At 40.3% G+C, this 12,423-nt stretch overlaps 1 protein-coding gene across 4 annotated transcripts in view; it reads right to left on the minus strand.

Moving 5' to 3' along the window:
• The window catches only part of ASB7 (ankyrin repeat and SOCS box containing 7), a 29,845-nt gene extending 17,422 nt beyond the window's left edge, over nucleotides 1–12,423 (minus strand). For all 4 annotated transcript variants that reach the window (XR_008965924.1, XM_057375287.1, XM_057375284.1 and 1 more), the window contains exons 1-4: nucleotides 12,393–12,423; nucleotides 11,595–11,678; nucleotides 6,142–6,240; nucleotides 2,744–3,004 (exon numbers count right to left, since the gene is read on the minus strand). Coding sequence is in view for 3 of the 4 variants with exons in the window: in XM_057375287.1 (XP_057231270.1) it covers nucleotides 2,744–2,954 (211 nt within the window). In the remaining variant the exon portion in view is untranslated. The remainder of the gene's footprint in view (nucleotides 1–2,743; nucleotides 3,005–6,141; nucleotides 6,241–11,594; nucleotides 11,679–12,392) is intronic.

The raw sequence follows: 12,423 nt of genomic DNA on the forward strand, positions 1-12,423 counted from the left end.
ATATGTCGTATTAAAAATTTAAGAAGTACAATAAGGGAAAAAAGGCTTGTTACACAAAAATCCAAGATTACTAAAAAACTACACTGTCTGTTTTGGTGTTGCTTTGTAACTCCAGATCGTTTTTATGCATGGGAAGAGCTGGCTTCATAGCACCTTCACTTTAATAAAATGAGACAAATACATTTAGGAAGTCAAATTCACTGCTTTTCATGAAAACTAAGTTTCTCCATGGTTATGATGACCTTTCTGCATTTCACCAGTTGCTAAAGAGCATTTGTTTCCTGACCTATCTCCTCTGTATCTAGTTGGTATTTCTGCTGGCTTCATCCTTTAGTCTGGACTGTTTWTTTCTGCATTTTCCCCATCTCTCTGTGTCTCCTTCCTCAGCAGATAATAAAAAGCTTCCTGCTGTTCCACCACCTCCACTCAAATCAGCCAATCTGCATGCACAACACTGTCCTCTGGCTCTTTTCTTTGCTGGTGAGCAATGATGGAAGAGAAAAAGCAAAAGCAGGAGGCGGACAGGTCATGACTCCCACAAGAATCTACTTTTTATTTCCAGGTCAGTGACCAGATTCCTTCTCAGCCTTTATTAGCCCAACCCAACCTCCATCCCTCTACCAGGCTATGCTGGGAGCCTTCCAGCATCTCAGATCTGAAGCGCAGCACTCTACCCTCAGCAACAGCCCACTGTGGTTTTCCCATTCCTATTTTCCCTATGAAAATATTCCCATTCCTATTTTCCCTATGAAAATATTCCCAGCTCTGCTAAACTTCACCAACCCTCGAGACAGCCACAACCACCACCAGCCGCCCCTTCCTTCCCATCTCAATTCCCTCATTCCTCCAGAACTCCACACACTCCCTCTCACTGTCAATTTATTAGCAATGCCTAGTCAGTTCAATATTCTCTTTACCATAAGATTCACAACAGAAGAGGAGCTTTTCCTTCACCCCAGTATCTCTGTTATTTGCTACAGGGATTAAGCACCAGCAGCAAAACAATCCACTCCAGAGGGGGAAAAGCAGAGASCATGTGAGGAAAAGGTAGACACAAACCTCTCCCTAATGAGGGTGGCAAGATTAACTCAGCTTGTGAGAGTCAACTCACTCGCTGCTTAATAACTCATTTGTGACATTATTATGTTATAAATACTCATTATTTTTATGCCTGTTTTGAGGGAAAATGAGGCAAGGCACAAGGCAGTGCCAATTTTCAGGAGTGAGGCTCAGCTGCTGGAAAGCTGCTGTGGATGACTAACCCTCACACTATTTGTTACTCAACTTTCTCATCCCGGTGATTCAACTCTAGGCTGCCTCAGGACAGAGGTGTTTCATTCCAGGCAGTTTTCATGAGGCATCACATTCAGCTGGTACTTTGTATAGGAAAGAGTAACAACAAAAATAAAAACAAACCAGTGCACAGGCAGCTATGTAATATCAAAACCTATAAAATGAAAATACATAGGAATACAGAAGGGGTTGGGGTTTTTTATCAKCTTTAAATTTACAGATAAAAAGTTAAAAGGGATTTATTTCACTYACAACCTTAAATTAACAAACTGAAGGCTTGAGATTATCCACATATATTACATTTGAACTTAAAGTTATRTATTAGTACAATTTAGTAGCTTTTCCCCCCTTTCCAATAAGGACATGGGGGGCTGCCCTTTTTACAAGGTTACCATCTGTAGAAGGTACATTCAGAGGGTCCAGTTGCTCAGGCTGTATTTCCACTGCTCTTAAAGAATAAATCACTGAATTGTGCCACTAGCACAGCCTGTTAATGCCACTCCACTTTCAGGATGATCCATACAGCTGACAAACACTGAGACAGACACAAGSGGCCCATATGGCCTCAGATACACAAAGCATCAAAAAGATAATTTCAGTCTCCTTGGGACTGAAAACATCTTAATTTATAATTCATTTGGTAAGAACAGTGCTAGAATAGAGAATGCTGTTCTTTAAGAGCACTGATGAGAACATGGAGAACATCTACTGATTTCCTCTCCAGTAYCACACTAAAAGATTAGGAGTATCCCATTTTTACATCTCCATGTGGCCTTGGGAGACGATGAAGCAGTGAGAAGTTCTGACTGTACCACCTGAGGGATAATAATCACCACCCACGTTAAGTATCACTTAAACCAAGAAAACTCAGTCAGTTCTTGAAATAAAGCTTCACCATGGCTGAATGCAGGAGAGCTGTAAACTCAACTGGATTAGCTGACACTGAAGTCCTTGCACAAAGAGGACTGTTTTTGTAAAGTTTAGCAGATTCTGTCAAAGCCTATACAAAACTTAGTCTTTAATGCAACTGGTTAACTTGCTTTAGAATTCTGAAACAAACTTCCCAAGATTTTCAATTCAAGGACCTGCCTTCTTCTAATAATACCCCCTAACAGAGAAGAAAAGCCTGGAGTGAGTGCTGTGAGTGCATTTAATTTTATAATGAGTCTTTCTGCCCTATTTTCATAATATTCATTCCTTTAACAGTTCCTAGGCAATTATGGGAGGGGAAAATAAAAGCAAGTTATTAAGATATAAAGCTAATCTATGATGTCATTCACAGAGTATGCATCAGAAGTAAACAGAGATGAAGAACATAAAAATTAAAAATAATTACGAAAGATAACCAGGAGTARTTTTATGTCTAATAAGCGCTGGAAAGCCCTGCAATGGAAATTGGGATAGAAAAGTGACAGAGGAGTATAAAGATTTTTCTCTGTGGGCAACTCACCTCCATGTTCTAGAAAAACCCGGACACATCTCTCCTTGCCTCTCGCTGCAGAGAAGTGAAGCAAAGTCCAGCCGTTGGCATCGCGACCGTTTGGAGAATATCCCTGCTCCAGCATCTTGCGCACGGTGTGGACATCGCCAGCAGCCACAGCAGCCTGGATCTGCAACTCTTCCTGTAGCTCAGGGTTCCTCCGGCAGTGGTGGTGTAACATCCTAGCTGAGTCTGGCCTTTACACGAGCCTCATGAGCTCACACGAGTCACCTTCAATCARTGGGAAGCAGGAATAAATTAGGATTGGAATCAGAAACGGGGTGTCTAGGAAAAAAGTCAGTGTTAATGAAATGCGATGCTAAGATTTCTCTCTTTATATCTAAAGTGATGTTACACAGAGGATAAAYCCCAAATGATCTCACTGATATTAGCAAAATCATCGTACATGGCTGACATCACTAAACTGCAAAAGRAAAGGACTTTTGCACATTATAAATAGTAAGCATTTCTTCAGGAATRACAGCATCAAACAGCAGTTCACCATTAAAGCACCTGAGCAATCAGCAAMATGAAAAATCTCCAGAACCCACCATTCATCTCAAAATCACAAGGTAGTTCATATCACTAACTCCAGAAACATTGGTTAAATGGATGATCCAAACTATTGAATGGATGATCTAAACTGCTGCATGAAGCAGCACTGCACTGCTACAGTAACAGAATTGTGATACTCTTTATTTTTCTAGAAACACACCCCTTCTAATCTTCTAAATACTTCATCTTACCCATGTAATTCGGTGACCTACTGCACGTATTAGTAACACTAACATTCAAATGTAAAACTTTAATTTTCTTTTTTTCTTTTTCACCCTTCTGTTTTTGTAATTAGAGTCTACTATCTATTCTGGCTTGTATGCTTCTTAATTAGCACATAAAGGCTGCAAAGAACTTCTAMATTCCAAAAACCCAACACAAGGATAATAATGTATGAGACCTGAAAATACATTAAGTGCAGTTGCTATAGTCCTGTCAAACATCATGAGAATATATACCAGAATAATTCAATTTACAATTACCTTGATACAATACATGAGAGCTGGGCCAAAAGGGTATCTAAAATAGCCATTGCAAAAGAGCCTAGAAACAAGCTCACATTGGGAAAGAGGGCTCTGTTTGAAAAGTACCCATCTGCAGTTCTACTAGRGGACAAGAAAATAAATAGATATTTACAGATTCTTCCCCAGTACAAAGTTAAATGTTTGGCATTTACACATACATTGTGTCATATATTCCACACTCCTAAAACTGAAAGGAATATCAGAAAAAAGAACAAAAGCACGGTATGAGAAAGGTAATGCTGATCAATAGGAGCCTCAGAAAATATTCAAACCTCTTGCAATGGATATGAACAGACCTAGAAGATTAGAAAGAGGAATGTATTTAAACTCCTGCAAAGTTAATCAAGATTGAAGTACAAAGAAAAGTTGTARAGATGAAAACTAATTTCAAGCAAAACTTAAAATTTACAGTGACTTTTTTTTGTTTATTAGGATGTCAATCCACATCACCACCTAAACCTTCTTTTAGGTTTCATAAGGATCTCCAGATTCTCATGATCCACAGGTCATTCCAAAGACACTGCAATCAACTCCCCACATCCCATTGGGCACTTGTTTTCCTGTGATCCAGATATACCCACAGACAAGAGAAAAGTGAAAACATCAATCACTGCCAACTTTGCAGATAAGGGCACWGCGTGTATTTGCTCTTCTACAATCTCACTGTGCCCATGGTAAAGAAGTTATTTATCTGCTTTTTGGAGAGATACAAACTCATAATTAACAGGTGCTCCAATGACCCTACTTACCCTGCAAATATGGAAATTACACACAGCAAATGCCTGTCTTTGACATTTATAAATGCTTCAGCTTACCACGTATGGCAACAATCACTACTTCAGCACAGGGTTATTAAAGAAGACTTTTTAGCTCCATATGTTATACATGGCTTAGAAACCGGCTTTGTTTTGTTTTATAGTGTGAACTTCATTATCTGAGACTGGKAGGAAAGGGGATTTACAAAGCAGCAGTTGCTAACTCAATAGGTCAGCTTTTGCAGCATATTCCAAAAATCAAACTTGGTTAATCTRATGACAAAGGAAGTATTTCTATTGACTCTAATAAGCTTTTGGTAAGCTCTTTTCTGAACTCCAATTAGCACTTCAGAACATGCTCACCTATAAGACAGTCAGCTTGACTTCATTCTGCATCACACCACTACTAACAGCACTGTTAATGGAATTCCAGCTGCAAGAGTAAGATCTTCTTTTGGATTTGCAGGTGAAAACCGACTGTGGAATCTAACTGATAATGAGTCGTGCAAAGCCCTTAAAAAATAGTAATTCAAACTCTGTCCCTTTAGCCCTAATTTCTGATTATCTATAAAAACAAAGTATGAAAACTGTTTTCTCAAACTGAGCATATCTGATCAAAAGTTAATGTAAACAAACTTTATGATGCCATCTTTACAGTCCTGCCTTGTAAAAGACCAATACTTGAAAGCCCCCATTTGATCCTGAAAATTAAAGTCAGTTAACTAAAATTAAAGACTAGCTGCTCAAAATGCTASAGAAAGAGATGGGATGACTGAAGAGATGAAGTGAAATGGGATTTCTCATTTGAGGGGACAGCAGTATTCCCCCTGCAACTCTCTGTGAAGACAGTTGGTTAAGGAAAAGCAAAGCTCTCTCTCTCACACTTCTCAGCTGGTGGGTATATTTGTAATGCAGCATTATAAAAAATTGGCATTGGCTCCATATGTTGCATGTGACTAGCAGAGCTTATTCAAATTAGCTGGTACTAAAGTACATAAGTACTAAAACATACAAAGCAGAAGACAAAGTCAGGCAGCTCCTTTTATCACTTGCACAGTTTCTGTAAATATCCACTCTTCCATCTCACCCCTATGGCAAGCAATGAAATTCAAATTACAAGAATACTTAACCATAACATTAAAGGTTTCAGGATAGTTTTAGGTACACGCCAGCTTTGAAAACATTTTCACTTCTGCTCCATAGATCATTTAAAACTCCTGTTTGCAAAGCCCCATTTAAGACATCAATCTTTGGAGGAAGGAAGGAGGACTACTGGAAGTAGCCCTTTGGCATTTAATATTTAATGTTTTGCAACTGTAATCAATCTCATTCAGAACTCAGCATGCATTTGGGCTGTTACATATCGGCTTTCTGCATGAAAGTAAAAAAATGAAATGAAGCACAGAGGGAGAAAATATACCTATATATTCTTGGTTATAACGATTGTATAGTGCCATGAAAATGGAAGACAACAACAGTTACTTAATTGATTTTGCAAGTACAACAGGATAAACTCAATGTGGTCCTGAATTACCTTGTAAGAGGCTGTTATTCTTTGATGGATGTCCCACTCTTCATTGTCTTCACTATTCATAATCTTCTGTGCCCACGTGTGTCAAACAACCTGCTGCCCCTTAAAAAAAAAGTATTTCTTGTTAGCTGCAAATAACAAAAGTGATAGGTTTACTTAGTTTTACTTTGTACTTGTGTGAGAATGCTACATTTTAACACTTATGTCAGAAAAGACCCAAAATGTGTTTTCTTTCATTATCAAAGGGTTCTCCAAAGGCTAGGGTGGGAGAATTTGCTTCTATCTTTGAGGAAAAGGCTACAGAGAATATTTTACAGAGACAAGAGAAATGAGGGATCTGCTTCCTCTCTGGGGTAAACCTTGAAGAAATGGTCTACACTCTTCTCTAATGAWTACATGTCTGTTCCTGCATGGAACAAGAATGGATGCAAAGGTCACAGTAGGTGCTTCTGCCTGACTGCTCAACAKCTCCCTGTGGGAGTCAGATGCCAGGAAACACATTCAGGATCTATTTAGGTCTTCCCAAATTACTTTTGTGGGGTTTTTATTTGTGAGAATTTTTGTTGTTGTTGTTGTTTTTTATGGGGTTTTGTTCTTTTTTTCTTAAATCTCCATCCCATCTTTGCTTCCCTATGTAAAGAATAAAACCTGACCCCACAGAGCACTGAGTTGTGTCCTTCAGCTGGGTTTGCAGTGCCACCAAGCCTTTCTCCCCTCCCTCACATGATGGCTCAAGCTGACACGTGCTGTRTTTCATCAACAGGTAAAGACACCTCCACAATACAAGAAAACCACCTCAAAARTCTTCACCCTTGTCTTCATAGAGAAAAACTGCCCTCTTAGAATCAAGGTTTACCAAATGTCCTTATACAGAGCCCTCCTTATCCTCCCTGTCACCTGTAGTTAACGGGATCAGTCCCAGACCATTTCTTCTGTACTCATCAGTGCTATTTCATTAATTCTTTGTACACTTCCATCTGACCTTTCATTCCCTTTGGCTGCAAAATTCTAGTGACAGGCCTCCTTATCTCATCTGAGCACTGCAATAATATAATAAACAATAAAACCATTAAATACTTAATTGCACAGCTGATCACACAAACCCAACTGCGACTTGYTCCTCCTGCAAATAAGTTGCACCAGAACAGTTCCATGAACTGTGCAGCTCTTTGCTTAAGTTGAAATCTCTGCCACTTAATGCAATATAAAATCATGCTTTTGCAGTGATAGCTCAAAGAGGAGGATGAAAAAAAGCTCTTTTCATCCCTCTTATGCACATTTTCCAAGAGCTTTGCTTCCCAAGATAAAGCATACAAGGTCTTCAGATATGCTTACAGCCCTGCACAAAACTGCACTGCCATGACCTAATTTGATCACATTTCTAGCCTTGTTTTTTTGCATAGATGATCAGTCGTTCACCTTTTTTTTTAAATTTTTGCATGATTTTCACTTTAAAACCCACACATTTTTTATTAGCTGATGCAAATTAGAATTGCACTGACTTCACAGACTACAGACAAGGTAACAGATTGCTCCACTAAAAAAGTAACAAGCTTTTTCCCCCCAAAGGAAAATTAGCTGCATATGGCAAGAGTAAGATCTGCAACTTTAATAAAAATAAGTCATATTTAGTGAAAGTAAAGCTCTYTCACTCAATGACTTAACAAAGTTTGATTAAAACACTAATAATTATAGTAGAAGGAGCAGTAAATAAAAATAATAATACAAACATCCTCATTATCTATTGATAATGTCTCATGTTGTCAGAGAGATCTTAGACTTCTCCACATCARTGTGTCACTTCTTTAAAGTCACTGCAAACATCATGTGGAGAATTAATTCCAACATATGTATACACTTACTTTAAAGAAAGTTAAAGGTTGGTACAAAAAGCAAGACCTCAAAACTCAGTATTTCGCTTGTTCACAAAGCCTGACAGATAGACCTGATTCCTAAACTCTGAGATTACAGATCCAAGAGCAGAAAAGGACCATAATTTACTGATGTCAGCCTAACTCTGTATAACAAGGAAAGTGTACCATTACACATGACATTTAGTATCTGGCATAGACCTAATCAGTGCATATCCAAGCTGCCTCTGCTTGAAGTATTCTGAGACATTTAAACCAAATAAACAAGAGAAAAAAAGGAAAGCCCTGTGGAATAAAGATAATCACATCAGCCTTCATTAGTCTCACAACTCACTTCTCCTACCCATTTCAAAACTTGAACAAGCTAAATGTGTTCTCACTCAAATGGCATGTTAAAAATGGTCAATATATTTTTGACAAAGCAGATACAAACATCATCTTCAGCTGTCACTCAGGTTCCTATACCAGGAGCTCTTCAGGCAAGAGAATAAGGCAAACAATTGTGTCATTATTTGCATTTTCATATCACAATCGTGAAGTTTGCAAGTAACATGTGAAATCTCAACATTTCACAGAGCCTTATAATCCTGAATATATTTTCTGTTGAATATTCCATGCTACAGCCCAGACAAACCTCAAGCGAGGTAAAATCACCAAGAGATGAAAATCACCAAGCAACACATGCGAGTTGCTGAGTCTGAAAGTAATGAGTTAACAGTGCTTGAATCCAAAACATCACATAGGAACTGCAACTTCAAAGGAAAGCCTTCACTCCTCACAAGCCGTCATTAAAAGTTACGTGTTTCTCKTGAAAGCTCCCGTAAGGCCAGCTAGTAGCTTGGATGTACTAAATTTAAAATAACCAAAAGAGTAAATCTTSAAGTCCCCAACCAACTTCAGGTGCTGTTACATACTAATAAGCAGCTGTTGTGTTGTTACCTTCTGCAGGAGGGTGAAAGTGAAGCACCAGAGGTGTCATTTGACTACAATTATCCATCTCACAGAGAGGTTGTGAGGTCTCACTTTGGGCCTGATGGAGAATCAGAGAAATCACCCAGCTCAAGCAACTTCAGGTCTACAAACCTGAGGGAAACTTCACCTTCAGAAAGCACAGCAACTCTTAACCATCCTCAGCATCTCCACCCAAACACTGGCAATCTTAAGCACATGCAGAGCCCCATGAATAAAATACTGCAGTTCCTTCTGAATGCAGGACCTCAATGCTGATGCTAAAGCAAGGCCTTACAGTTTTTTTTCAGTGGAGAATGCTGCATCAGGTTCACACAGCCAGAACCTCCTCCCTAAAGATGTGCACTGACAAACGGCAGGGAGTTTGTGCTCTGCAGCAGGCTTAGGGATCCTCGTGTACCAAGCAAAAAATACCAATTCTCCTCCAACTTACAGCAGTGCTGCCACTAAGTTTTAAACAGCAAAAGTCAGATGGAAGCTTAGCCTTAAGAGTAATTAATTTGTAGCAAGTGTTAATTGCTAAGATTTATGTATTTTCACATGACTTACTATCAGCAGAGAACCCAAACACCAACAGCATGTGGAACGACAGGAGTAGGAGCCAATGGCGAGTGCAAATCACATTGAAGCACTCACTTCAGCACTAACACAGCACAGCTGATGAACAAACTGAGTGCTGCTTAAAGAGTTTCTGTCATTCAACAACCTCTACAAATATATTTGAKATGTATTTCTATTTAATCCAGCCTTTTCAAAGAATCTAAGTGAACAAAATTTGTTGGATGTCTTTAGCGGACAAAGCAAGATATTCACGGTGATAAGACCATTCTGTAAGCACTGCTGGAACAACAGAAAACCATCCCTCAGACAGCACATTTCCTTTAAGGGTTTAGAATTCACAGKAAGGGAAAACAAACCCAAAATGAGCATATAGCCTGAAGACAAAAGCTTTCTCTAAAGGGCTGCTACACTTGCAACAATCTGCWTTTCTTCCAAGGATCAAGAGCACGACTTCGGCATGTCACTAATCTCTGTGCCTTGTTTCAACCATGGGCAAATTTCTGCCAGAAATTAATTCCTTGATTCCTATGAACTCAATTCCAGTCTCTGCRTCTGAATCAAACTTTGCTGCACTGACATTTCACATTAGGAAGAAACTTSACAAATTAAATGAAAACTTAAGGTRGCCTGTTGTGAATAAATACCAAAKATCTCATGAATTGTCGGCACCAAGAGGTGTCCTGTAGGAGCAGCTACAGCTCTTACTTGAGAGGCACTGGTGGGTTGGGAAAAGGGACTTAWAATAAACTAAATTCAGATGAAACAGCTGTGTCATAACTGCATTGATAASTTTGTACTGATGCACATCTGTCTCACCTATTAGCAGGAAAATCCCTCCTGGAATCACACTGGGCCTGTGTGCTCTGCTATTACTCATGGGTTATCAAAATAACATGGAAAATTTCTCTCCTGTACTTCCAAAATGTATCTCAGAATTTGTTGTACTGTGTTAGGAAGGGATGCTCTATTTAATCTTCAACACAGAGCAACTACTTTTTGTCTTAACCTAAAGGCATCGGTATTGAAAAAAAATTATCCAGTCTTGACCAAGACTCTTGGCAACAGATACTGCTCTTTCTCCTGCAGGCTAATGCTCAAAAACAACTGATTGCCAACAATGAACAACGTTTTGGTACAGTCAGTGACATCTCTGAAAACACGACACAGACCAGAGGGACCTCTATGGAGGGCATCTTTGCCAAAAAACCAAATTTACCTACATTTGAAAGAGATCAAAACGGCTTCAAGACAGACTCTGCGTTAAAAGAMCGCACAGAAACTCCATCATTTGGAGCACACTAACAGCAGGATGCAGAAAAAGACTGACTGACATCATTCACCCCCCCACTCTCTCTCCTAGGATCCATCTCTTCATCTCACCACGTAAAACACGCAATTCTCCCTATGAACAGCTCTCCCCCTGAAACAGAGCCTCCCTCCTACCAGCAGGATTGGTTTTGATGACTCCTTTCATTTTTTCCGCTTAAGCACCCAACAGCATCATCTTCTATGATCTCAGCTCAAAAAGTAAGTACTTGTAAACAAACACCATCCGATTAAATTAATTTCAATTTCTGCAGCTCYATTACAACACACACACAAAAAAAGTGACCCACGCAGGAGTGAGGTATGACTAAACCAACATAATGCAATTACCATTACCTAGTCCAATAAAGATTTTAGAATCAAAACAGAAACWGTGTTGAACCCATAAATTTATGAAAAGACTTTAAGAAAAGGTCCTTTTAACAACCTGTAGCGAAGTAATTTTAAGTGACATTCCTGAGATGGAGACACAAAAAACCCATTAAGTAGCAATTCATAATCAAAATAACACTTGCAGATTGATTTTAGAAAATTATAAAGTGTTACAAGAGGAACTGTACTTCCAATGGGCTTCAGAGCTTTCAAACTTTAAAAGGTCAACAGCAAGTAGGTTTTAAGAGAACAAAGAAATCTAATGCTACCTATTCAAATCCATAAAAACACAAGAGGCCCCAATCCCAGCCAAACCATGTGTCTAGGATGACTCTGAGAGTCAAAATGAATCATCACCTTTCTGGGTGCTGTTTTCTCTCTTCTGTGTTATTTTGTTCTTTGGAGTCACTATTTTAAATTCTCCTTTAAGGCAGTTTAGACCTAAAAAGAAAAAAAAAGTATAACTGAGCCACACAATGACATAAAAGAGAGAAATTATGAACAAAAATGGTTAATACAAAAGCAATAGCTGGGCAAAATAGGAAGAGCCTTCAAAAATTTGGAAGAAAARGGGTTCTTCATCAAAATCTGGATCTCTCCTGGAAAAGGAGGACACTCTCTCGGGATACAAAAGGAGTTGAAGGGATAATAACGGCAGGACCGCTGCCCTGTCAAGGCAGCTCCTCCAGGGAATGGAAGTAAAGATAAGTGCTAAAGAATGGGACAGGAAGTAACCCAGAAAACTGAGCTGCTGGGAAACCAAACCTCTCCCTCGCAGGAGTTCACGCTCCAGGAGCCGTCAGCCGCGCACACACTCACACTCACACACACACACACACACACACACACAAAAAGCCGGCCAAGCCCCGGCGCACAGCTCCAAGGCCCGACCGCCGCCAAAGCACCCAGGGCGCCGCCGGGAGCTGGGGACGGGGACCCCCTTCGGCGTGCAGCCCCGGGGGCGGCCCGGAGCCCGCCGGGGGAACGGGCAGGGGCGGCGGGGGGCTGCGCACTCCTTCCCGGAGAGAGCGGCGAGGGCGCCCCTCAGAGCCCCGCACCCGCCGGAGGGGMTGCCCGGTGTGGGCGAGGGGAGGCCACGGGGTCGCGCCCCCCCACTCCCCGCGCCGCGAGGGACCCCGGGGCAGCCGGGGTTACCTGCGTGACCCGCGTGCCGGAGCGGAGCGGA

This window comes from Malurus melanocephalus, unplaced genomic scaffold, assembly GCF_030028575.1.
Source record: "Malurus melanocephalus ecotype Western Australia unplaced genomic scaffold, MMel_1.1 scaffold_244, whole genome shotgun sequence".
Taxonomy (NCBI): domain Eukaryota; kingdom Metazoa; phylum Chordata; class Aves; order Passeriformes; family Maluridae; genus Malurus; species Malurus melanocephalus.